This window comes from Phacochoerus africanus, chromosome 14 (genome assembly GCF_016906955.1).
Source record: "Phacochoerus africanus isolate WHEZ1 chromosome 14, ROS_Pafr_v1, whole genome shotgun sequence".
NCBI lineage: Eukaryota > Metazoa > Chordata > Mammalia > Artiodactyla > Suidae > Phacochoerus > Phacochoerus africanus.
The window spans coordinates 52371738-52393463 of NC_062557.1; the positions used below are offsets into that span (position 1 = coordinate 52371738).

Consider the following 21726-nt stretch of genomic DNA (forward strand, 5'->3'; position numbering starts at 1 on the left):
CGTGACCTGTTACGTCCCTGCCCCGCCCCTCTTGTGGGTCGCCCGTGAAGTCTGATCCGGGATGCGGAGGTCCAATCGAATGATGGGCCCAAATCCCGCGAGAACAGGTGGCGCGTAGCCACCGACAAGGCTAAGGATCGCGGAGCTCTCCAAAATTCCTGTTCGCCCGCCTCGCCTCGCGAGGCCTGGGGGCGGGGGGCTGTTTTCTGTCCTAACCCGGGAGCAGAAAGAAGGCACTGCTGGGTTTCTCCAGTTCTGCGTCCGGATCCGTGCGAACTTACGGCGGTCTCTGCCGTTCCGCAGGCCCGGCAGCTGGTAGCCGGCGGGAAGAGGATTGCCTGGCCGCGGCCGATGTTTGCCGTGCTTCCTCTGCAGTATGAAGACCCCGGAGGCGCCAGTGTTAGCTCCGGACTGCCTTCCTTCAGACCAGGCCCCAGCTGCAGCCCGTCTCTCTCCTCAGGCTTCCTCGATGGATGAAAATACGAACCCTGAACAGACGCCACCGCCACCCGATGGGGATGATCCGCCCCGGATATCCCCGGATCCTGGAGCTGGCTCGGCCGTGTCCCAGGAGCTGGGGGAAGGGGACCCAGCTTCTCTCTCCACTCCGTTGGAAGCTGAGTTTGGTACTCCTAGTGAGTTGAGCCCTCGAATCGAGGAGCAAGAACTTTCTGAAAAAGTGAGCCTTCCTGCAGAAGAAACGAACAAGCCAGAGTTGGGGCCGGGAGAAGACATGGAAGATGTGTCTGAGGAACCCGCTCCAGAGGATGAGGGATACACGTAAGTGCTGATGGCAGTTGGCTCAGGAATCTGAGGAGGTTGGAAATGTGAGACATATCTCATCCGCCAGTCCTCAGCCCCACTTCTCCAGGCCCATTTCTACTTGGCTTTGGCGACCCAGGTTTGTCTTCCCCATCTTCCTTCCAGCACTTGGAACTACAGCTTCTCGCAGCTACCCCGGTTTCTTAGCGGTTCCTGGTCAGAGTTCAGCACCCAACCTGAGAACTTCTTGAAAGGCTGTAAGTGGTAAGTAAGGATGAGGAGGGGGCTCACCTCTGCCACAGGTCTGCTCAGCTCAAGCCCAACACTCGCAAGATACAGGTCTATCCAGGCTTCTCTCTCCTACTCCTAGGGCCCCTGATGGTTCCTGCATCCTGACCAATAGTGCTGATAACGTCCTGCGGATTTATAACCTGCCCCCAGAGCTGTACAGTGAGGGGGAGCAGCTGGAATACGCAGAAATGGTAAGGGTAGGGACTACCTGCCCCTTCCTCAGACAGGGCACTTTTAAGTCCTTCCTGTAGATGGAGAAAGTACAGTCCACATGTTTCCTGTCACAAACAGGGTATTTCTTCACCGTGAGTTTCCACAGGTAGCATTTTCTGCCGTCAGTTCCGAAGTCATTTAAAGTGATATTTGGCTCATCTTTCGTTAGGAATATGTTTTCCATAAAGGAGTAGTGGATTTCTCTCCGTAGTTTTTAATTGATTTTCAGATATTTATTGAATGACCACTAATATGCCACTTACTGTGTTTGGTGTTGGGGTGAAGTGATGAACGAGACAGATGAAGAACTGGTTTGCTTTCTTGTGTGGGAAACATGTTACCCAATAAGCAGTCAAGTTCATTATTGAGTTTAACAAATACCATGAAGGGGTATTTGTTAAATACCGCAATGGGAATGAATCCAGCTAGGAACCATGAGGTTGCAGGTTCAATCCCTGACCTTGCTCAGTGGGTGTAGGATCTGGCATTGCCGAGAGCTGTGATGTAGGTCACAGATGCGGCTCGGATACTGCATGGCTGTGGCTGTGGTTGTGGCCGGCAGCTGTAGCTCCGATTCGACCCCTAGCCTGGGAACCTGCATAGGCCACAGGTGCAGCCTTTAAAAAATATATATATATACCATGAAGGAAGTGAACAGAATGAGGAGAGATTAACCAGAGGATATCACTTTAAATAAAGTGGCTGGGGAGGAGTTCTCTGAAAAGGAAACATTTGAGCTAAGACCTGAAGGATGACAAGATCGGCATGTGAAGAGGTATGGAAAGAGTGCTCCACAAAGAGGCAGAGATGTGGGAGTTCCCGTTGTGGCGCAGTGGTTAACAAATCCGACTAGGAACCATGAGGTTGCGGGTTGGATCCCTGGCCTGGCTCAGTGGGTTAAGGATCTGGCGTTGCCATGAGCTGTGGTGTAGGTTGCAGATGCGGCTCGGATCCCACATTGCTATGGCTGTGACGTGGGCTGGCAGCTACAGCTCTGATTAGACCCCTAGTCTGGGAACCTCCATATGCCGAGGGAGCAGCCCTAGAAGAGACAAAAAAAAAAAAAAAAAGAAGGGGGCAGAGATGCTACAACAACCCAGAGAACCCAGAGCTGGGAAAGAACTTCATGTGTTCAGGGAACAGAAAGAAGGCCACCGTGCCTGGTGCCAGATCTTGTGGGTGGGGCCTTCGGAGTGCCTCTGGGAAGCCATGGGAGAGTTTTAAAAGAGAAGAGTGTTGGGAGTTCCCATTGTGGCTCAGTGGGTTAAGAACCAGACTAGGATCCATGAGGAGGTGGGTGCCATCCCTGGCTTTGCTCACTGGGTTAAAGGATCCGGCGTAGCCATGAGCTGTACGCATAATTGGAAAATGTGGCTCAGATCTGGCGTTGCTGTGGCTGTGGTGTAGGCGAGCAGCTGTGGCTCCAATTTGAGCCCTAGGCTGGGAACGTCCATATGCCACAGGTGTGGCCATAAAAAGAAAAATAAAAAATAAAAGAGAAGAGTGAAATGATAGTTGAAGTTTGTTTACTCATTTATTTTGGCTGCACATGAAAGTTCCCAAGCCCAGGATTGAACCCGTGCCACTGCAGTAGCAATGCCAGATCCTTAACCACCAGGCCACCAGGGAATTTTGATGGCTAAAGTTTAGAGAATGGACTGTGAGTGGTCAAGAGTGGAGACTCTGTTAAGATGCAGTTTGTCACAGTCCAGGCGAGAAACGATGCTGGCTTGGGCTGGGGTGGCATCAGGAGAGAGAGAGATGGGTGGAGTTGAAGTATATTTTGTGGGACTGCGAAGCCAGTGGGGTGGATGGAAGTACAGTTCACTTGGGAAGTGAAGAGCTCTCGGGGTGGAAGTCAAGGGTTTTTAGGTCGCGGCAATGTAAATCTAAGGGGAGACTTTGAGAAGGGTGCTCGGGATGTAGTCTGGGAGTGGGAGAGCATCTTGTGGCTTGAGAGTGGATTCAGTCTTGAGAGAGAGCATAGATGGAGAAGGAGAAGGCTCAAGCAGAGCCTGGAATGCTCCGGCATCTGGAGGTGGGTGCCGGAGAAATTACGAAAGTGGAGGCACGAGTCACGTTTTTTTTTTTGTTTGTTTTTTGCTGTGGCTGTGTGGCAAATGAAAGTTCCTGGGCCAGCAATTGAATCCACGCCATAACAGCACCCCAAGTGGCTGCACTGACAATGCAGGATCCGTAATTCTCTGTGCCACCAGGGACCTCCAGAGTCACGTTTAATGCTGTTGAGAGTGGGGGCAAACTTACAGAATGATCCAAGAAGACATTAGTGACCTTGACCAGAGCACGTTCAGAGAAGTGATGGAGGCAGAAGGCAGTTAGGGTGGGTGGAGAGGCAGTTCTTTGGAAATGGTTTCCTATGCTGAGAAGGGAGCTGAGAAATGGAATGGTGACCAGAGGGAATGGGGGGGCCCAAGAAAGGTTAACGAGATGCTTCTGTGAGGTCAGGAATAACCCACAGAGGGGAGGAATTGCTGCTGTAGGAGGGAGACGGGGTGACAAAGCGCCTGCAAGGCTGGGTGAAGCCAGGATCCAGAGCACACTGGAGGACGAGGCTAGACTTTGACAGGCGCAGAATCTTTCCAGAATCTTTCCTCACGGTAGGAAGAAAGGCAGAGGTTTCGTTCAAGGCAGCTGTTTGGTCATGGGAAGATTTGGGTGTCTCTGTCTCTTGGCTTCTCAGTGACGCATAAAAGGAGGTTATCAGCTGAAAGAAGACGATTGTGGGGAGAGAGCCAAAGGGCTTAGTGCCGGGGTGGAAGAATCAAAAGCACCGAGAAATGCAGCAGCCCTGTCACACTTTGCTCAGGGCCCACTAGAAATTTGTTGTATCCATTTAAAATGAGAGCAGTTAGCATGGTTGTGCATCTTTTCCCAGGAAGTTGACTGTAGTTTCTCTGTAAAATGAGGATAGTAACTCATCCACCTCAAAGAGATGTGGTGAGAATTAAAAGAATTAGTTCTTTTGGGGCTCAGTGGTGACGAACCCGACCAGTATCCATGAGGACCCGGGTTCGATCCCTGGCCCTGCTTAGTGGGTTAAGGACCCTGCGTTGCTGTGGCTGTGGTGTAGGCCAGCAGCTACAGCTCCAATTCAGCCCCTAGCCTGGGAACGTCCATATGCCACAGGTGTGGCCCTAAAGAAAAAAAGGCAGACAAAAAATTAGTGTAAAGTGCTTCAAACAGTGCCTGGCATGCAGGACGTGTTCAGTACCCACCAGTCGTCCTGGGTGTTAGTTGAGGGCAAGCATGGACCAGGAGGAATGGGGGCCATGGACTAGGTCTGGCTGGGGTTTGCTGGGCGAGAAAGACCCAGGGGGCTTTTGAGAGTGTCTGCTTGACAGGGCTGCCAGAATGGAGAGTGGGGAAGGAAATGGATTGTAAATGGGTTTCTGATGAAGCTGAGCAGTTGTTGGGGTAGAAATAGCAAAGCGAGGGAGCGGGACAGGTTGGAGATGGTGGTCAGAGATTGTAGCGATGCCGTGGTTGTGGGGCTGGGTGGCTGGCGTAGGGTGAAGGCCATGGCCCTGGGTGCTGAGAGAGTCAAGGAATGGTGGAGGCCAGGATGTAGGGTGTTTCTGTTCCGTTCTTTCATTGACGCCTTTATTGGACACACTTTCATTGAGCACCTTTGATGTGCCAGGCCTGGTTTAGATGCTGGGTATCTGACAGCAACAAAACTGGAGTTCCCTGGTGGACAGGGGGTTAAGGATCCAGCATTGTCACTGCTGTGGTACGGGTTCCATCCCTTGCCTGGGAACTTCCACATGCTGTGGGTGGGGCCAAAAAATAAATAAATAAATAAAATAACAAAGTAAGACCCATATCTGACAAGTCCTATGGAGAACAGGAAAGCAGAGAGGGGGGTTGGAAGAATTAATTGCAGTTTTTAAAAGGGTGGCTGGGGAGTTTCTGCTGTGGCTCAGCAGTAACGAAACCGACTAGTATCTCTGAGAACACAGGTTTGATCCCTGGCCTTGCTCATTGCTATGGCTGTGGTGTAGGTGGCAGCTGCAGCTCCAATTCGACCCCTGGCCTGGAAACTTTCACATACTGTGGGCGCAGCCCTAAATAATTAATTAAGTAATTAATTAAAAAATTTAAGTGGTCAGGAGTTCCCTGGTGGCCTCTCAGGTTAAGGATTTGGCACTGTCACTGCTATGGTGTGGGTTTGATCTCTGGCCTGGGGAAAGAAAAAGGGTGGTAGGAAAAGACTTCACTGTTTTATTTTTCTGGCTGTACCCGTGGCACGTGCAAGTTCCCAGGCCAGGGATTGAACTCAAGCCACAGCAGTGACAAGGCTGGATCCTTAACCCACTGCACCACCACAAGGGAACTCCCAGAGGAGATTTCATTACTAAAATTAAAAATTTCTGACATTTGAGCAGAGACCTAAGGGGGTCAGGGAGTGTGAACCGACCTGATTTGGGGGAAGAACATGCTGGGAAGAGAGAGCAGCAAGTTTAAAGTCCTGGTGGAAGTGGGAGTCACCCGGCGCAACAGGAGCATCAGTGGGGAGTGAGACAGTGAGCAGGAGCTAAGATCTCAGCGGATGGAGAAAGACGCAAATGGGGAGCTGGTCTGATGGCAGAAACCGCGGGGGACGCAGAGGCTGAGGAGGTAGAAAGACTTGGAAATGACAGTAGGGAGCAAAGTTGACACCCACACACCCTCCTCCTGCCCTTAAGGTTTGTACTGGGAAGGGGGTGAGAGTTAAAGGCGTTTCAGCTTGAGAAGACCACTGGCTCAGCCGGGACCCGGCACGTCCAGGTGGGTGGACAGAGCGTTCTGAGAAGATGGAAATAAGGGCGTTTGAAGGTTCTAGAGTAGGAATTTCAGAGGCCAAGGGCAAGGATTTGGGGGAGCAGGGGGGAGTGAGGATTGGGGCCAGTCAGGGAGTGTGGAACAGCGTGCAGGTGGCGGTGAGACTTAGATGGCCCAGCAGCCTGGGACTTCTCTAGTGCCTGAGGTTCATGGGAGTGCAGGTCTCGGTGGTGAAAGCAGGGTGCCCGTTCCTGGGGTGGTCCTGAACCCCTGGGCCAACGGGCAGCTCTGTGAGATGGGAAGCTGCGGGCATGCGAGTTCTCTGTGCAACCTGCAAGGCACTCCTAGCCCTGCTTCCTGGAGCAGAAACTAGTGGTGTCCAGCAGCCAGGGCCAGGCGGGCGAGGGGCAGCCAACCTGACAGGGACAGGGACAGGCAGAGGAGACTGGAGATGTGAGAGGTTGAATATGCATTGCGCACAGTCATTTAAGAGAAAGGAGAACGTTAAAAAGGGGGGGGGGGAATCATTACCTAACACTCTGAAATTCAGCCCTTCGAGTTTTTCTGCGTTCTTTCTAAGCTCTGACCGAGTGCTGAAGCTCTCCATGTGGTTATGATCTAGAGTAGATGGGTTTGTATACTGCAGTTTTCTTTTAACAGTCGTATCGTAAGTGTTTTTCACGCTGTTCCAATCTTCATAGTTATCATGTTTAATGGTGTATGATATTGCAGTGAATGCCAATGACAATTTCCTACCTATTGCCCTGTTTTGGACTTTTGGATTGTTTCCAGGACTTTTGTTTTGTTTCCAGGATTTTTATGTCATTATTTTTCAGTGAACATCTCCATATGTTTTGATGCAGATTTCAGAGAATCAGAGAAATTTTATAAATAAGAAACATCCTAGGTCAGAGGCTATCTCTCTCTCTCTCTATATATATATATATAATTTTTAATGTCTTTTTATACAGATAATCAGTTTGTTTTCAAAAGCTGCTCCTATTTTACTGTTATTCCCACTGCTGTTGACAGAGTGAGTGTGCTGCTTCTGTCACAGCCTCACTCATTAGTCACCTTCATTTTTAGTGTCTGCAGGTTAAGTATGGAAACAGATAAAACTGATATAGGTGGGGAAATTGGGAGAGGATAGTTCTGAGTATTCTCATAGCCTTTTCACAGAGCTTTCTGGAACTCCTCTTTCTAACTGCCCGGCCTCTTCCCTGGTGTTCTTCTTACCCTGTGGCTCTTGCCTGAGGCCTTCACTTTCCTGTACCCTCTCCTGGGGAGGCCGGGTCCCCTCTGTGCCCTCCATGTCTCAGGTTCGGGGGGGGGGGGGGGCGGGGGTGCCCTCATTCCCAAACGCCATATCCAGATAGTTGCTCTTTCTCGATGCAAAGACTTTTCCTTTGAGGTTTATGCTGTCGATTCTCCCTGACTCAGGGAGGATGCTGGCACCTCGTAGCCATCCTGTGTTCCCCAGGTCCCTCTACCGTCTTGGTGACCTCGGGTATCCAAACCGGAAGCCCAGGTCTCAGCCTTTAATCTTCCTTTTCCCCAACCCCCACATCCAATTAATTAGCGAATCCCATCAAGTCCACCTGATCTTTCTAATCCATCCATCTCACTCCACTGTCCCTGTTTGAATTCAAGGCCCTATTATTTTGGGCCTTACGTTATTAGAGCAGTCTTCTGTTTACCTTTTCCCACCAAAACATTGTTTATTGGCTGCTGATCATTCTCCAGGGGTTGGAGACACAGTGGTGAGCCAGAGAGACAAGGTTCCTGCCTTCTCAGCTGGTACGCTGCAGAGTGTGGGGGCACAGAGGGCTCTAGTGGCGAGGAGCAGGGCAGCCGGCTCAGCGCCGTGGAAGAAGGGGTTACGGGGGGAGGTGAAGGCAGGCTCTTCCAGACCTGGAGCTGAGGATGCGTGAAAGCCTGCAGTTCGGGAGTGTAGTGAGTTGGTGCCTTCTCGGAGCGGAGAGTCTGAATGCTGGGATGAAGCGATATAATAGCAGTGAATACAGAGAGAGAAGCCTGGAGAGGTAGGTCTAGGGTCGGCGCCTGCTGAGAGGAGGCTTCACGGGAGGTTGGGTTTTATACAGAGAGTTATGGGGCGTCATTGCAATATTTTAAGCTGGAGAGGGACACTGTACAGGGTTCCAATTTAACCAGGCCTCTAGGGCTTTGAAGTGGCTGCAGAGGGGAGAATGGAGGGGTAGTTTGGAGTGTGGGGTGCAGAAAGGCCTGGGGAACATATAGAAATAGTCTCAAGAGGCAGTGGCTTCATATGGGAAGGAAGGCAAGGGGGCAGGTTCAGGTGAGCCGAGGAGGTGGAACTGGCACAATCTGGCCTTGGGTCGGGCCAGGAGGGGAAGGGAGGTGAGCGGGAGAAGGAGCCCAGGGGCTCAGATTTCAGGCCCGAAAACTGGACAGGGAGCCCAGGAGGCGGCGGCAGAGGCTGGTCTGAGGGGCCTGTGGGGGAGCCAAGGGGAGCTTTCTTTTCACCAGGCAGTCAGATGCAAGGGTTCAGGGTGCAGAGGAGGGCCCTGGAGTCACGGTCGGGTGACGTCACCTCAAGGGCCAGCAGATAACCGACAGAGGACTGGTATCCAACTGATTTAAAGATAGTCTTCAAGTCAGAAAAAGACAACCTAGGAGAAAACCAGGCAAAAACTAGGAAAAGGTGTCCTTAGACAGAAAAATATCTAGTTTCACCGGCATTGAGAAGGGCCAGTTCATCCCGAAATGAAATACCATTTCATAGCCTGCAAATGGAGAAAAATTTGAAAGTCTGGCAATACCAAGAGGAGGCAGAGCTACACATACACGTACATGCGCTGAGGGGAGAGTAAATCCGGACGAGCACGCTGGGAAGAAAAGTGACACCATCTAGTAGAGCTGGCAGAGCGCACGCCTGGAGCCCAGCAGCTTCCCTCTTTAGCAGAAACTGCCGAGAAACCCTCCCACATGTGTACCAGCACGTTAAGCACAGGAGCCCCAAACTGGGCAAACTTCAGTGACTGTCAGGGAGAAGGATGGGTGAGTGGGGAGCTTACAGCAGGGAAGATGCATGAATGCGAGCTAAGTGTGTTGCCAGAAACCTCACCATCACGATGGGGTGCATACAGCTTGATAGCACTAATATTAAGTTTAAAGGCACGTAAGCCAAATATATATGAGGCTTTTTCTCTCTGTGACTATATTCCTAAAGAAATACACAAGAAGAGTTCCCACTGTGGCTCAGTGGGTTAAGAACCAGACCAGTATCCATGAGGATGTGGGTTCGATTCCTGGCCCTGCTCAGTGCATTAGGGATCCAGTATTGTTGTGAGTTGTGGTGTAGGTTGAAGATGGGGCTCAGATCCTCCATGGCTGTGGCATGGGCTGGAAGCTACAGCTCTGATTTGACCCTTAGCCTAGGAACTTTTATATGCCACCGGTGAGGCTGTAAAAAAATAAAAAATAAAAAAAATACACAATGGAGTTCCCATTGTGGCAGAGTGGAAACGAATCCAACTAGGAACCATGAGGTTGCGGGTTCGATCCCTGGCCTTGCTCAGTGGGTTAAAGATCTGGAGTTGCCATGAGCTGTGGTGTGGGTTGCAGACTCGGCTCGGATCTGTCATTGCTGTGGCTGTGGCATAGGCCGGCAGCTATAGCTTCAATTAGATCCCAAGCCTGGGAACCTCCATGTGCCGCGAGTGCGGCCCTGAAAAGACAAACGACAAAAACAAAAAAATCCCACAAGAATAATGAATTTGGGAGAGTGTTTACTTCTGAGGGAGGGTGTCCTTGGTTTTAACTGTTTTGTAAAATATTTCTTAGGCTGCATAGAGGAGTCACAGGGTTCGGTTTTGTTTTGCTTTAGTGTAACCTTTGAACTGTTTAATCATGGTTTTTTTTTTTGTTTTTTTTTTGTCTCTTGTCCTTTTAGGGCCGCACCCGAGGCATATGGAGGTTCCCAGGCTAGGGGTCTAATCAGAACTACGGCTGCCAGCCTACGTCACAGCCACTGCAACACCAGATCCGAGTCACATCTGCGACCTACACCACAGCTCATGGCAATGCCGGCTCCTTAACCCACTGAGCAAGGCCAGGGATTGAACCTGCAACCTCATGGCTCCTAGTCAGATTCGTTTCCGCTGCGCCACGATGGGAACTCCTGTTTAATCATGTTTTAAAAGGATCAAATGCCACCTGGTCAGCGCTCGGTAGATATTGGTATCATTGGTTGGTTCTTTGTCTCTGGGTTGGGATATTGTTTCTTTCTTCCTCTCTTAATTGTTGAAAAAGCAAAAGGAGTTTTTATTGTAACTCATCAGGTTAAGGATGTGACATTTTCTCTGTGAGGATGCAGGTTCCAACCTGGCCTCAGTCAGTGGGTTAAAGATCCAGCATTGCCGAAAGCTGTGGCGTAGGTCGCAGATTTTGTGGCTTGGATCCTGTATTGCTGTGGTTGTGGCAACCCAGTTGTGGTTGTGACCATAACTGCAGCCCTGATTTGACCCTGACCTGGGAATTTCCATATTCTGCAAGCGTGGCTGTAAAAAGGAAAAAAAAAAAGCAAAAGAATAAATCTATATGGCTTTCGGTGGCCCACATCTGACATGAAAGTCTGAGCTGAGCCTTGAAGATTCGATTCTTTGGGGAGTTCCTGTGTGGCTCGGCGGGTTATAAACCCAACCAGTATCCACGAGGATGTAGGTGGGATCCCTGGCCTGGCCCACTGGGTTAAGGATCCCGCCTTGCTGCAAGCTGCGGTGTAGGTGGCAGATGTGGCTCGGATCTGGTGTTGCTGTAGCTGTGGCATAGGCCAGCAGCTTCAGCTCTGATTTGACCTCTAGCCTGGGAACTTCCATATGCTGAGGGTGTGGCCCTAAAAACCAAAAAATGGTCTTTGACGTTCCCACGGTGGCGCAGTGGATTGAGGATTGGCGTTGCCACAGCTCTGTTGTAGGTCCTAGCTGTGGCTCACATTCCATCCTTGGCCTGGGAACTTTCCATATGCTGTGTGTGTCACCAAAAAAAAAAACACGTTCCTGTGTGTACCCAGGTTGCCTTTTCCTGCCTGGTTAAGTGCCCATAGAGCCTCTCCTTCTGCCGTAAAACTGCTCGAGGCCCACGTCGGCCTCCTTCTCCCGCCAGTGACCCAGGCATCCCCGCATGTCTGTCCAGGCCCCTGTCCTTCGGATGATGGAAGGCGACACCATCTATGACTACTGCTGGTATTCCCTGATGTCTTCAGCCCAGCCAGACACCTCCTAGTAAGTGATGTCTTTTGCCTGCTCCCCCTCCCTATTTCAAGGGGCCCTCCTACTGGAGGTCAGGGGCTGCCAGGGGTCTCGGGAGGAGGAAGGCTTGCCGTGCCCGTCATATGTGAGCTGAGAGGGCCGGTCAGTTGGCTTCCTCCCCTTCCTTTGACAGCACCAGGGCCTCAGTGTCCGTGTCTCTCTCAGCGTGGCCAGCAGCAGCCGGCAGAACCCGATTCACATCTGGGACGCCTTCACTGGAGAGCTCCGGGCTTCCTTTCGCTCCTACAACCACCTGGTAGGGACCGCCCCACCCGGCCCCAGGGCTTGTCCTGGCCTGGTTCTCCTTCTCTGACAGTGGCCGAGGCTCTTTGCCAGGCCTCTTTCCAGCCCCTTCCTGTCCCCAGGACGAGCTGACGGCGGCCCACTCGCTCTGCTTCTCCCCCGATGGCTCCCAGCTCTTCTGTGGCTTCAACCGGACAGTGCGTGTCTTTTCCACATCCCGGCCCGGCCGCGACTGCGAGGTCCGAGCCACGTTTGGTAAGCAGTTGGCCCCCGAGGGAGGAGGAGAGAAAGGGCCCCGCCATGTGCCGAGGGGCCTTGTGTGAGCGCCGGGGCTGTGGATGGAGGGTCACATCACGCTCAGGACTGCTGTGGACCGAGGAGAAGACAGACTCGAGGAGGGGACGAGAATTTCCCAAGGTCCACCTCTAGTAAGGAGCTGGTTCACTCCTGAGCCAACGCCTGCGTACCTTTTGGTGTCTAGAATTTTGGTATTTCAGAGTTCCCTGGTGGCTCAGCGGGTTAGGGATCCAGCATTGTCACTGCTGTGACTCGGGTTACTCATGTGGCCTGGGTTCACCCCCTGGCCCGGGAACTCCTGCATGCCGTGGGTGCAGCCAAAAACCACAACAAACACAAAATCCTGGTATCGCTGGGAACCTGGAGGTGCGCTGATTCCATTTTCCTCTACGCCTTCAGTTTTCCATCCCTTCAAGGAAGAACTGAGGTTTGAGAGGGAGGAAGTAGGGCTTGGGCCTGTAGGTTCTTTATAGGGGATAGAAGGATCCAGGGAGCACCGGACGTCTTTGTCTTGCTTAAAACAAATGGGGCGGGAGATAGGCCAGCACATGGGCTCTGGGACGGGAGATGGAGGTGCCCCTCCATGAGCCTGGGTGGTGCCCGGTGTTCCTGCCCTCTCCCCCACTTTGTTCTTTCCCTTTCTAGCAAAAAGGCAGGGCCAGAGCGGCATCATCTCCTGCATAGCCTTCAGCCCAACGCAGCCCCTCTATGCTTGTGGCTCCTACGGCCGCTCCCTGGGTCTGTACGCCTGGGATGATGGCTCCCCTCTCGCCTTGCTGGGAGGGCACCAAGGGGGCGTCACCCACCTCTGCTTTCACCCTGATGGCAATCGCTTCTTCTCAGGAGCCCGCAAGGTAGGGGTCCTGTTCTGAGATCCCAGAGCAGGTGGGCAGTTGGCAGGAGTGGTGCAGTCTGTGCTGTGTTGGGAAGAGAATCAGCCCAGCTAAAGGAGTGCCTGTAAACAAACCATGAGGGAGGCAGGCATGTCTTGGGCAGTTGTGTTGGTGGCAGTGGCGGCGGGGAGTAGAGGGTGGAAAGCACTCTAAGCTCCTGTCTTTGTCCTCAGGATGCTGAGCTTCTGTGCTGGGATCTCCGGCAGCCTGCGAATCCATTGTGGTCCCTGAGTCGTGAAGTGACCACCAATCAGCGCATCTACTTTGATCTGGATCCGTGAGTGACCGAGGATCCTTTGTGCCTGGGGCCTTGACGCCCCCAGGGATGGCCAGAGCCCAGCTGCAAGGGCTCAGCCCTTGGGCCTGAGGGCTTCCTGCCCCAGGAGTGACAATTCCATGGCAGCACCTCTCCTTTCTCCCCCAGGACCGGGCAGTTCCTGGTGAGCGGCAGCACGAGCGGGGCTGTCTCCGTGTGGGACACCAGTGGGGCCGGGCATGAGGGGAAGCCGGAGCCAGTGCTGAGCTTTCTGCCCCAGAAGGACTGTACCAATGGAGTGAGGTCATCAGTTCATTCTCCTGATTTGGGGGCTCGGGTTGGGGAGGGAGGTAAATCCCTGAGGGAGCTGCACCCCGGCTAAAGGTGCTGACTGCCGCTGCCCGTCTCTTCCTGCAGCCTGCACCCCAGCCTGCCTCTGCTGGCCACGGCCTCCGGTCAGCGTGTGTTTCCTGAGCCCACAGAGAGTGGAGACGAGGGGGAGGAGGAGGACCTTCCCCTGCTCTCCATGCGCCACGTCCACCTTGAATGTCAGCTTCAGCTCTGGTGGTGTGGAGGGGGCCCAGACCCCAATATCCCTGGCGCTCCCCAGGACGCGAAAGGACAGGGAGGGACAGAGGAGGGTGGGGGCGAGTTTATATAAAAAGGTTTTCTATGATAGTAGAGTCTGTGTTTTTTTGGGGGGGCCGATGATGGAGATGGGGCGGGGAGGGTTACCGGTGGGCTCCCTGGTCCAGCAGCAGCGGGGACTGGCATATTGTTCCTGAAACCAGGGTTGAGAGGTGGGACTAAGCCACAGCCAATGGGCTGCTGGGCTTGGTGTGAAGTCAAGTGAGTGGGGGTGGGGCTTCATGCCATTGACTGGTTGGTTGCTAGGCAACTTGGTAAACTGAAGGGGGGAAACCTGTTTGAAATCTCACTCCCAAGGTGGGGGAGGCAGGGGTCAGGGTGAGCGTGGCTGAGCAGGAGTGGCAGGAGCTGTGTGTCAGACTGTTGGGTGTGACTGTGTGAGACTGTGCAGACGGTGACAGACAAGACACCCGCTCACTCCCGCTTCAACACTATTTACCATCTTCCAGCAGCAGAGGGACCATTACTCAGCTCGGGGGAAGGGGAGCAGGAGGACCGCCTCCCGCCCCTGGACTCCCCCAGGAGGCAGGTGACTGAGTAGCCAGAGTCAAGGGCACGCATGAAAGAGTAAAGGTGCCGCAAAACACAGACGTCACATTCTGTATTCCCGTTAGAGGCAGGACAAGGGCGAGAGTCTCATTCAGCAGCTGTCACCAGTCCCCGGGGTTCTCCATCTATCTGCTCTGTCTTTGGGGATGGAGGGCTATGTTATTCCAAGCAGTGGCTCCCCCCCCCAACCACACACAACTTGCCAAACACCGAGAAGGGGTCTCTGAAGAGGCACTGTCAGCAGGGAATTTGATTCTGGACCCTACAATTAAAGGGAAGGCCCGGGAGCCCTGAGATGACTAGAGAGGGGAGAGGAATGTCACCTCTGCCCAGAGGTGCTGAAAGCCAGGGTTCTTACACCCAAAAAGGCAAGTCCTCTTCCCTTCCCCCAGGATAATTGGAAACAGCCCTTCCGGCTGGATGCGGGGGGTTGGGGGTGTAGTTTCTCCCTTTCCTCTCCCAGCCCCATTTCTCCCCACAATCATCTAAGAAGGGACCAAGTGTACCCCCCCCTCCTAATTCTTGCCTTCCACCAGGCCCCAGATAGCAGTAAAGGATCCAGGAGGCTGTAACAAGAGACCCCAGGAGTGGGAGTTGAGCAGCCTGAGTTTGGTTTCCGAGTTCTTCCAGATTCCCTTTGTGACCTTGGGCGAGTCACGGGGCCTCCCTGAGCCTCAGTTTCTTCATCTCTGCAATGGGGCTCCTTGAGCTCGGCCCCGCCCACTTCACACAGGTAGTCGAGACGCTCCACGCAGCCCCACTTGGTAAAGTGCGGAGCCTTCAAGGTTATTATTATTCTCGCCAGACCTCCCCGGAGCAGGGCTGTTGTTTTGGGATGGGGGAGGAGGCGGCTGCGGGAGCGAAAGGGGCTGGGTTCCTCGGGGGTGGAGAGGGCGAGAGCCTTTCTGGATTCGAGGGAGAGGAAGATTCCAACCGCTCGGGCGCTCCTCGGGCAGGAGGGGAGACGGGCAGAAACTAAGCCCGAGACAGAGAGTCGCAGAGACAAAGGGGGCGTGAGAGACGGCGCCGGGGAGCGAGGCGGGGCGGCGGGCGGGAGGTGCGCGAGGTGAGGGAGGTGTGGGGGGCGTGGGCTGCGGGATCCTGCCGCCCGCTCCGACTCGGGCTCCAGCTCCGGCTTTTCCCTCCGCCATCCTCTCCCCCTCCCCGCCTCTCCTTTAACTCCCCCCTCCTGGGCTCGGGACTGGTTTCCTCCCTTAGCCCGCTGCCCTCAATCCCGGCGAGGCTGGGGCTCCGGCTCGGCGCCCCCGTCCCCGCTCCCGCGCCCGGCGCCCCATGTCGCCCCCGCCCGGCCCCCGGCTCCCCCAGTCCCCGGCTTAGGCCCGCTCAGCATCCCGGGGTGCCGGCGCGTGGGCCGGGGGCGTAGGGCGCCTGCAGACGGCCCCTGGAAGGGCTCCTGCGGGCTGAGCGCTCCGGAGCCGGGGCGCGGGCGGAGCAGGAAGCGGGTCCGCGTGGGAGCGGGGGGCAGTAGCCACCCGGGTGGTCGGGGCAGAATAGCCCGGGCGGCCGAGGCAGTCACCCCAGGGGGTGAGCGACTTTGGGGGAGTTGGTGCCCCGCCCCCCAGGCCTTGGCGGGGTCATGGGGGCCCCGCGTTCTGGGCCGGGGGGCGTGCGAGTCGGGGCCCTGCTGCTGCTCGGGCTGGGGGGGCTGGTGTCTGGGCTCAGCCTGGAGCCTGTCTACTGGAATTCGGCGAATAAGAGGTGAGCGGCCCGGGGGCTGGGGAGACCCCACACCCTCTGGGCAGGGGGTACGGGAGCTCTGGGGACTTTGGGGGCTGGGTTCTCCGAGCTGGGAGGAGGCTGGAGGGAGGATGCTGGGGCTCTGATGTGAGCTGATGGGTAACCAGACAGAGGTGATCTTGGGAGCCAGACTCGCGCGTCGCACACGGAGCTGGGTGTGGGTGGCAATAGCCCTGTGTCAGGAGTTTGAAAGACCCCCCGAGGGCCAAGGATTTCAAAGTTCACGGGTAGCCGGGAGGGCAGTGGAGCGGTTATTTGGGTTTGTGGGAGACTTGTGTGGTGTCGGGGGCTGGGCTTAGAGGGAGCCTGGTTAATGTCAGCTCTCAGGAGAGCAGCTGAGTAGGTGCTGCTGAGGCGCTGAGAGGAAGGGCAGGGTGCCTCCCTCCCCAGAAGGGACTCGGTGGTGGAGATGGGGGGGCAGGGGGCTCAGTTTGGGGGCTCTGGGGACAACTCCCCCCAACGCTTTTTGATTCTTCTGTCTTCTAACTCTTGCCCACAGCCAGAGGGTCCATGAGCCCTTGGCGGAACAATTTTCCAACCAGAAGGTTTTCCCGGCTTGGGGACTTCTTTCTGAAAGAAGCCTGGAGCCCCCTAAAGCCCCTTCTTTCCCCCTGGCATCTGGAGTCCTGAGGACTTCATCGCCCCCTCCCCCATCTTTGCTGCAAACTCTGCCGTCAGACCCTCTGCTCCCTGGCATGCTTGCTTTGCTCTGAAAAAAGGCCAGGGGTCAGACGAAACTTCAAGCCACACAGAGTAGCCACACAGAACCCTGGGGAGGTCTTTGGGTCCCTTGCCTACAGGCAGATCCCACTCCCTGTTAGCAAAAGCGGTCTGTGTTTGGAAAACTTCCTACTTCCCTGGGGAGGCTGTGTGAGGCGGTGGGAAGGGGGTGTGCTCTGGGTTCATCAGATCCTAGGGCTTAATCCTAGCTCTGCTGCTTTCAGCCGTGTGGCCTTGGGCAAGTCACTTAACCTTTCTCAGTTTGTATCCTCAGTCCTTACAGCTTTTATGAAGATTAGAGGTAAGGTGTTTGAACATATCATATGCTCATCAAAGGAGACCTAGGGTGACTGTTCTTCCTCTCTTTACTTGACAGCTTCCCTTATAGTTCCCTGTCCTGGCCTCCCTCCTGTAGCTCTTTGGGTCTAATCTCAACTGTCTTTCCCCCTCTAAGCCTCCTACCCACCAACTCCCAGATGCAGCTGGAGTGTCAGGTGCAGTGTGAGGCTGTAAGTTAGGCTTATTCCCATAGATTTGAGAAAAGAGAATTAGGGTGTTCTGGGAGCTCTTTGGAATACTGAGTGGGAGGGAGCAGATTATTTGGGAGTCTGGGCAGATACGGAGCAGCGGTCCCCTGTGACCACATTCTGAGACCCTGGCTGCCATGAAGACACAGGGAGGGGCTGCAGTTGTTGGCAAGCAGCGGCTCTGCTGGGCCAGAGGCTGCCTGGGCCGAGGGAGACGTGGGCTCCTGTCGATGTGGGTGGAAAAGTCAACTCCTTCCGTTCCAAAGCTATAGGGCACTTTCCCTAGGAAGCGGGAGACCTGGGGGAGGAGGGGTCCCGAGCGGGGAGGTGTCTGGGGCAGCTGGCCCGCGGACCCTGGTTCCATTAGCCCCATTTAGGGCCGTTGCCAGACCAGGCTCTTGCCTCCTGTCACACTGCCTGGCTAACTTGGGACCCTGGTCTGGATCATCCTCCACACCCCTCCCCAACCCTTTGCCCCGAAATCCCTGAAATTCAGGGGTGGCCTGGGGGAGGGGAGGCTCTGCCCCCCCGTGGTTGACTGCCATGGAATAGTGAAATCACCTGGGAGGGGTGGGCTGTGTGGTTCCAGAGAGGCCAGCTCCTTGGTAACTGGCATCCTGTTGCCATGGCAACAGGGCTGGTGATGGAGCGAGAGATGGCAGTGTGCATGTGGTGAGGGCGGGCTGAAGAGTGCATTTGGGCACACCGAGGGGCAGGAGACCTCTGAGCCCGGCTTCCTGCCGCTTCGGACGTGCGCTTCCAGAGTCCTTGGTGCCTGCTCTGTTAGAACGGACTGTCCCCTCAGACAAAGGCTGTCCTGCAGGGATGTGGGGTGAGGGAGGCAAAACTCTGGGCGCCAGACCTCTGACACTTCTCGTCCTTGTCCACCTCGCCCTCCTCCCCGTAGGTTCCAGGCAGAGGGTGGTTATGTGCTGTACCCACAGATCGGGGACCGGCTAGACCTGCTCTGCCCCCGGGCCCGGCCTCCTGGCCCTCACTCCTCTCCTAATTACGAGTTCTACAAGCTGTATCTGGTAGGGGGTGCCCAGGGCCGGCGCTGCGAGGCGCCCCCTGCCCCAAATCTCCTTCTCACTTGTGACCGGCCAGATCTGGATCTCCGCTTCACCATCAAGTTCCAGGAGTATAGTCCTAACCTCTGGGGCCACGAGTTCCGCTCCCACCATGACTACTACATAATTGGTACTGCCGGGCAGAGGGCAGGGTCGAGTGGGGAGGTGCTGCTGGGATGGAGGGCAGAGGAGGGAGGGGATCCCTGGAGCGGCCCCCCTCAGACCCTCGGGTGGTGTCAGGGCCAGGCAGGGAGACGCAATAGGGGTAGACTGTGGCGTGCCAGCTTCTCCCTGGTTCTCGTCTCCCAGCCACGTCGGACGGGACCCGGGAAGGCCTGGAGAGCTTGCAGGGAGGTGTGTGCCTCACCAGAGGCATGAAGGTGCTTCTCCGAGTGGGACAAAGTGAGTGGGGCTGGGGCACACCTCCTAAGAGCCGAGGGAGGTTGAGGCAGAACCATCGCGGTCAGGGGGCTGCTGTCTCAGCCCCTCTCTCGGGTCTTCTCCATCTCCAGGTCCCCGAGGAGGGGCTGCCCCCCGAAAGCCTGTGTCTGAGATGCCTGTGGAAAGAGACCGAGGGGCGACCCACAGCCTGGAGCCTGGGAAGGAGAACACCGCAGGTAGGGACCAGGGGTCCAGCCTCCTGCCTTCCCTGGCCTCCTCTGCTCTCCGCCCCCCGACCAGTGCCCTACCTTCACCCTCTCCCTCCGTCTTCAGTTTTGGGGGCGGTGATACAGGAAAGAGGAGAGCGGACGGGAGGGTGGGAGGGGAGTGGAAGCCAAATGAGGAAAAGACTCAATTAGAACTAATTAGCCAAGTCAGCGCTTCAATCAGTGCTGTCAGAGGAGGGGGGAGGACTCCTTGGCACGGAGCTGAAGGGCTGGACACACCTGGATTCTGAGCGGGGCTTGCTGGGGAGGGGAAGTGGGGTCCCCAAGGGGCCCGGGCACTGCTGTGGAAGCCCATGGGGACCCCCAAGGCTGGGTGTGCAGCTGCCCGGGTGGCTCCTTCAGCCCCTCCCCCTCTTTCCTCCTTCACCCCTTCCCTGCCAGGTGACCCCTCCAGCAATGCAACCTCCCGGGGTGCTGAAGGCCCCCTGCCCCCTCCCAGCATGCCTGCAGTGGCCGGGGCAGCAGGGGGGCTGGCGCTGCTCTTGCTGGGCGTGGCAGGGGCTGGGGGTGCCATGTGTTGGCGGAGACGGCGGGCCAAGCCTTCGGAGAGTCGCCACCCTGGTCCTGGCTCCTTCGGGAGGGGAGGGTCTCTGGGCCTGGGGGGTGGAGGCGGGATGGGACCTAGGGAGGCTGAGCCTGGGGAGCTAGGGATAGCTCTGAGGGGCGGTGGGGCTGCAGACCCCCCCTTCTGTCCCCACTATGAGAAGGTGAGTGGCGACTATGGGCATCCTGTGTACATCGTGCAGGATGGGCCCCCCCAGAGCCCTCCAAACATCTACTACAAGGTATGAGGGCTCCTCCGACCTGGCTCTCCTGGATCCAGCCCTTTGCGGGGTGCTCCTCCAGTTTAATTCATGGTTTGAGAGACACCTCTAGCAACTCCTCGGCCCCCCCCCCCCGCCCCACCAGCTCCTTTGCTCCTCCTGGCTGTTGCCACTTCTCCACTTTTAGGGTTCCCTAGGACATCCACCCAACTACCGCCTGCCCTCTGGTTGGCCGTGTGTGCCCCGCTCTGTCTCTGTGTTCCTGGGTCCTAGTCCCTTGGGGTAGGGGGCAGAGACTCAGCCTCCTCTGCTGACCGTGACCCAGGGATCCTTGTCTCCCTCACCCACTGAGAGCTAGGGGTGGGAACAGTCTGTCTTTTGGTTGGTATCTCTTTCTTTCTGCCTCTCACTGTTTTTCTCTTCTTTTTTTCTTCTCTCTCTCTCTCTCTTTCTTATTTTCTTTCTCTCTCTCCTGTCTCTAGGTCTGTTCCTCTTCCCTAGCATCCTCTTCCGTGTATCTCCTTTTATTTATCCTCTTGGCTTCTTATCCTGTGCCTCTCCCATCTCTAGGGTGGGGGCATCAAAGCATTTCTCCCCTCAGCTCCCTCTTCCAACTTCTCTTACCAACCACTCCCCTCAGCCTGCCAAAAATGGGGGCCTTATGGGGAAGGCTCTGGCACTCCACCCCAGCCCACAGGGCATGGGCAGCAGGGCCTCCTCCTCTGCCCTGCCCCAGGCCTCTACGTACTTACTCCAGCCATTTGGGGTGGTTGGGTCACAACAGCTTCCATGAGAAGAAGTGTCCCGTTTTGTCCAGTGGCCGGTAGCGAGCTATGAACCGGTCGGGACACATGTGGACTTGGTCTGATGCTGAACGGGCCACTTGGGACAGGAAGTGACTTGCTCCAGACAAGAAGTGACCAGGCCTGGACAGAAGTGGCCTGGGAAGTGGCAGAAGCAGTGCAGCAGGAACTGGAAGTGCCTTCATCCAGGACAGGAAGTAGCACTTCTGAAATAGGAAGTGGTCTGGCTGGAACCGGAAGTGGCTTAGTCTGGGGGGTTTGGGGGAGGTGAGGTGGATGGTTCTTACTCTGTGGAGGAGAGGGGGCAGGAAGAACTTCCTGTTTCCGGAGGAAGCTGGAACTTACTCGAAGAAGACCGGGTGGACCGAGGAGGGTTTTCCCAGTGTTATTCAGTGGCGTGTGCCAAGATCTCCCTTCCCTTGTTCTCCGTGTTGCTTTTAGGACAGCTAAGGTGACTGCCATCTGCCGTGGCAGGCTCAGTTTGTCTTCTTCTTCCCTTTCCATATCCCAGTATAATCTCTGTTACTCAACAGTACAACCCAAGAACCCACGTGTTGTCCCCTGTAACCCAGATGGCTGTCTTGTTCTTCACATCCTCTGTCTCCTACTCCCTTCAGACTCAATACAACTCCCTTCTTAGTGACCATAATGGTGGCCTACTGACTGGTCTAGCTGACAGTGGTCCTTAGCAACAGTCACTCTTTCCACAGTGACCAGCTGGTACCTCTTCCTGCCCTCTAGTGCACAGTTGGGTGTTGCCTCGGTTTCCTCCCAGCTCATTTATTTCCATGAGATCAGAGCTGCCCTTGAGCACCACGTCAGCCGCCTGAACCACCAGCCAAGATGGTTGCTTTGTCCACCAGAGGTCAAGTCATCTCTCTGGTGCTGTAGTTCCCAGCTCCTTCCTGGTTTTTCTAATCCCTCCTTCCAGGGAACAGGAAGTTGATATTGCCATGGGGGAGGTGGCGGGGTATGGCCGTCACCTCAATAGTTTTACTGTAAAAGGGAAATTTGAACAACAAAAACCAAAAAAAGAATAAAAAACTTCAAAAGTTGACGAGAAGGCTGGTGAATGACTGGACGTGAATTGCGACAGAACTGGTGGTTAGAATGGGTTTCTAGCTGAAGGTTGGGTTGTATGAAACCAAGGGTAGGGAGAGGGTTGGGTTGGAGGGGTGAGGTGAGCCGCGC

At 55.3% G+C, this 21726-nt stretch overlaps 2 protein-coding genes across 2 annotated transcripts; both read left to right on the top strand.

Moving 5' to 3' along the window:
* Positions 1 to 44: 44 nt before the first annotated feature.
* WRAP53 (WD repeat containing antisense to TP53) lies at positions 45 to 13704 on the top strand. Its single transcript, XM_047756900.1, has 10 exons — positions 45 to 780; positions 928 to 1026; positions 1133 to 1244; positions 11224 to 11312; positions 11505 to 11595; positions 11705 to 11837; positions 12525 to 12733; positions 12946 to 13049; positions 13197 to 13331; positions 13446 to 13704. Exons 1-10 carry the CDS (start codon positions 377 to 379, stop codon positions 13687 to 13689), a joined length of 1620 nt encoding a protein of 539 aa, XP_047612856.1. The 5' UTR covers positions 45 to 376; the 3' UTR covers positions 13690 to 13704.
* Positions 13705 to 15454: 1750 nt separating this feature from the next.
* On the top strand, positions 15455 to 21590 carry EFNB3 (ephrin B3). The gene is made up of 5 exons (XM_047758710.1): positions 15455 to 15944; positions 18138 to 18430; positions 18610 to 18702; positions 18813 to 18917; positions 19350 to 21590. The coding sequence occupies exons 1-5, from the start codon at positions 15823 to 15825 to the stop codon at positions 19757 to 19759; spliced, it is 1023 nt and encodes a 340-aa protein (XP_047614666.1). The 5' UTR covers positions 15455 to 15822; the 3' UTR covers positions 19760 to 21590.
* Positions 21591 to 21726: the final 136 nt, after the last annotated feature.

Bases quoted from the DNA above. Each gene is read 5' to 3' on its own strand.
- WRAP53 (XM_047756900.1), top strand. From the start codon at position 377: ATGAAGACCCCGGAGGCGCCAGTGTTAGCTCCGGACTGCCTTCCTTCA. The intron at 781-927 runs GTAAGTGCTGAT...TCTTCCTTCCAG, and splicing joins CCAGAGGATGAGGGATACAC to CACTTGGAACTACAGCTTCT. The intron at 11,313-11,504 runs GTAAGTGATGTC...TGTCTCTCTCAG, and splicing joins GCCCAGCCAGACACCTCCTA to CGTGGCCAGCAGCAGCCGGC.
- EFNB3 (XM_047758710.1), top strand. From the start codon at position 15,823: ATGGGGGCCCCGCGTTCTGGGCCGGGGGGCGTGCGAGTCGGGGCCCTG. The intron at 15,945-18,137 runs GTGAGCGGCCCG...TCCTCCCCGTAG, and splicing joins TGGAATTCGGCGAATAAGAG to GTTCCAGGCAGAGGGTGGTT. The intron at 18,918-19,349 runs GTAGGGACCAGG...CTTCCCTGCCAG, and splicing joins TGGGAAGGAGAACACCGCAG to GTGACCCCTCCAGCAATGCA.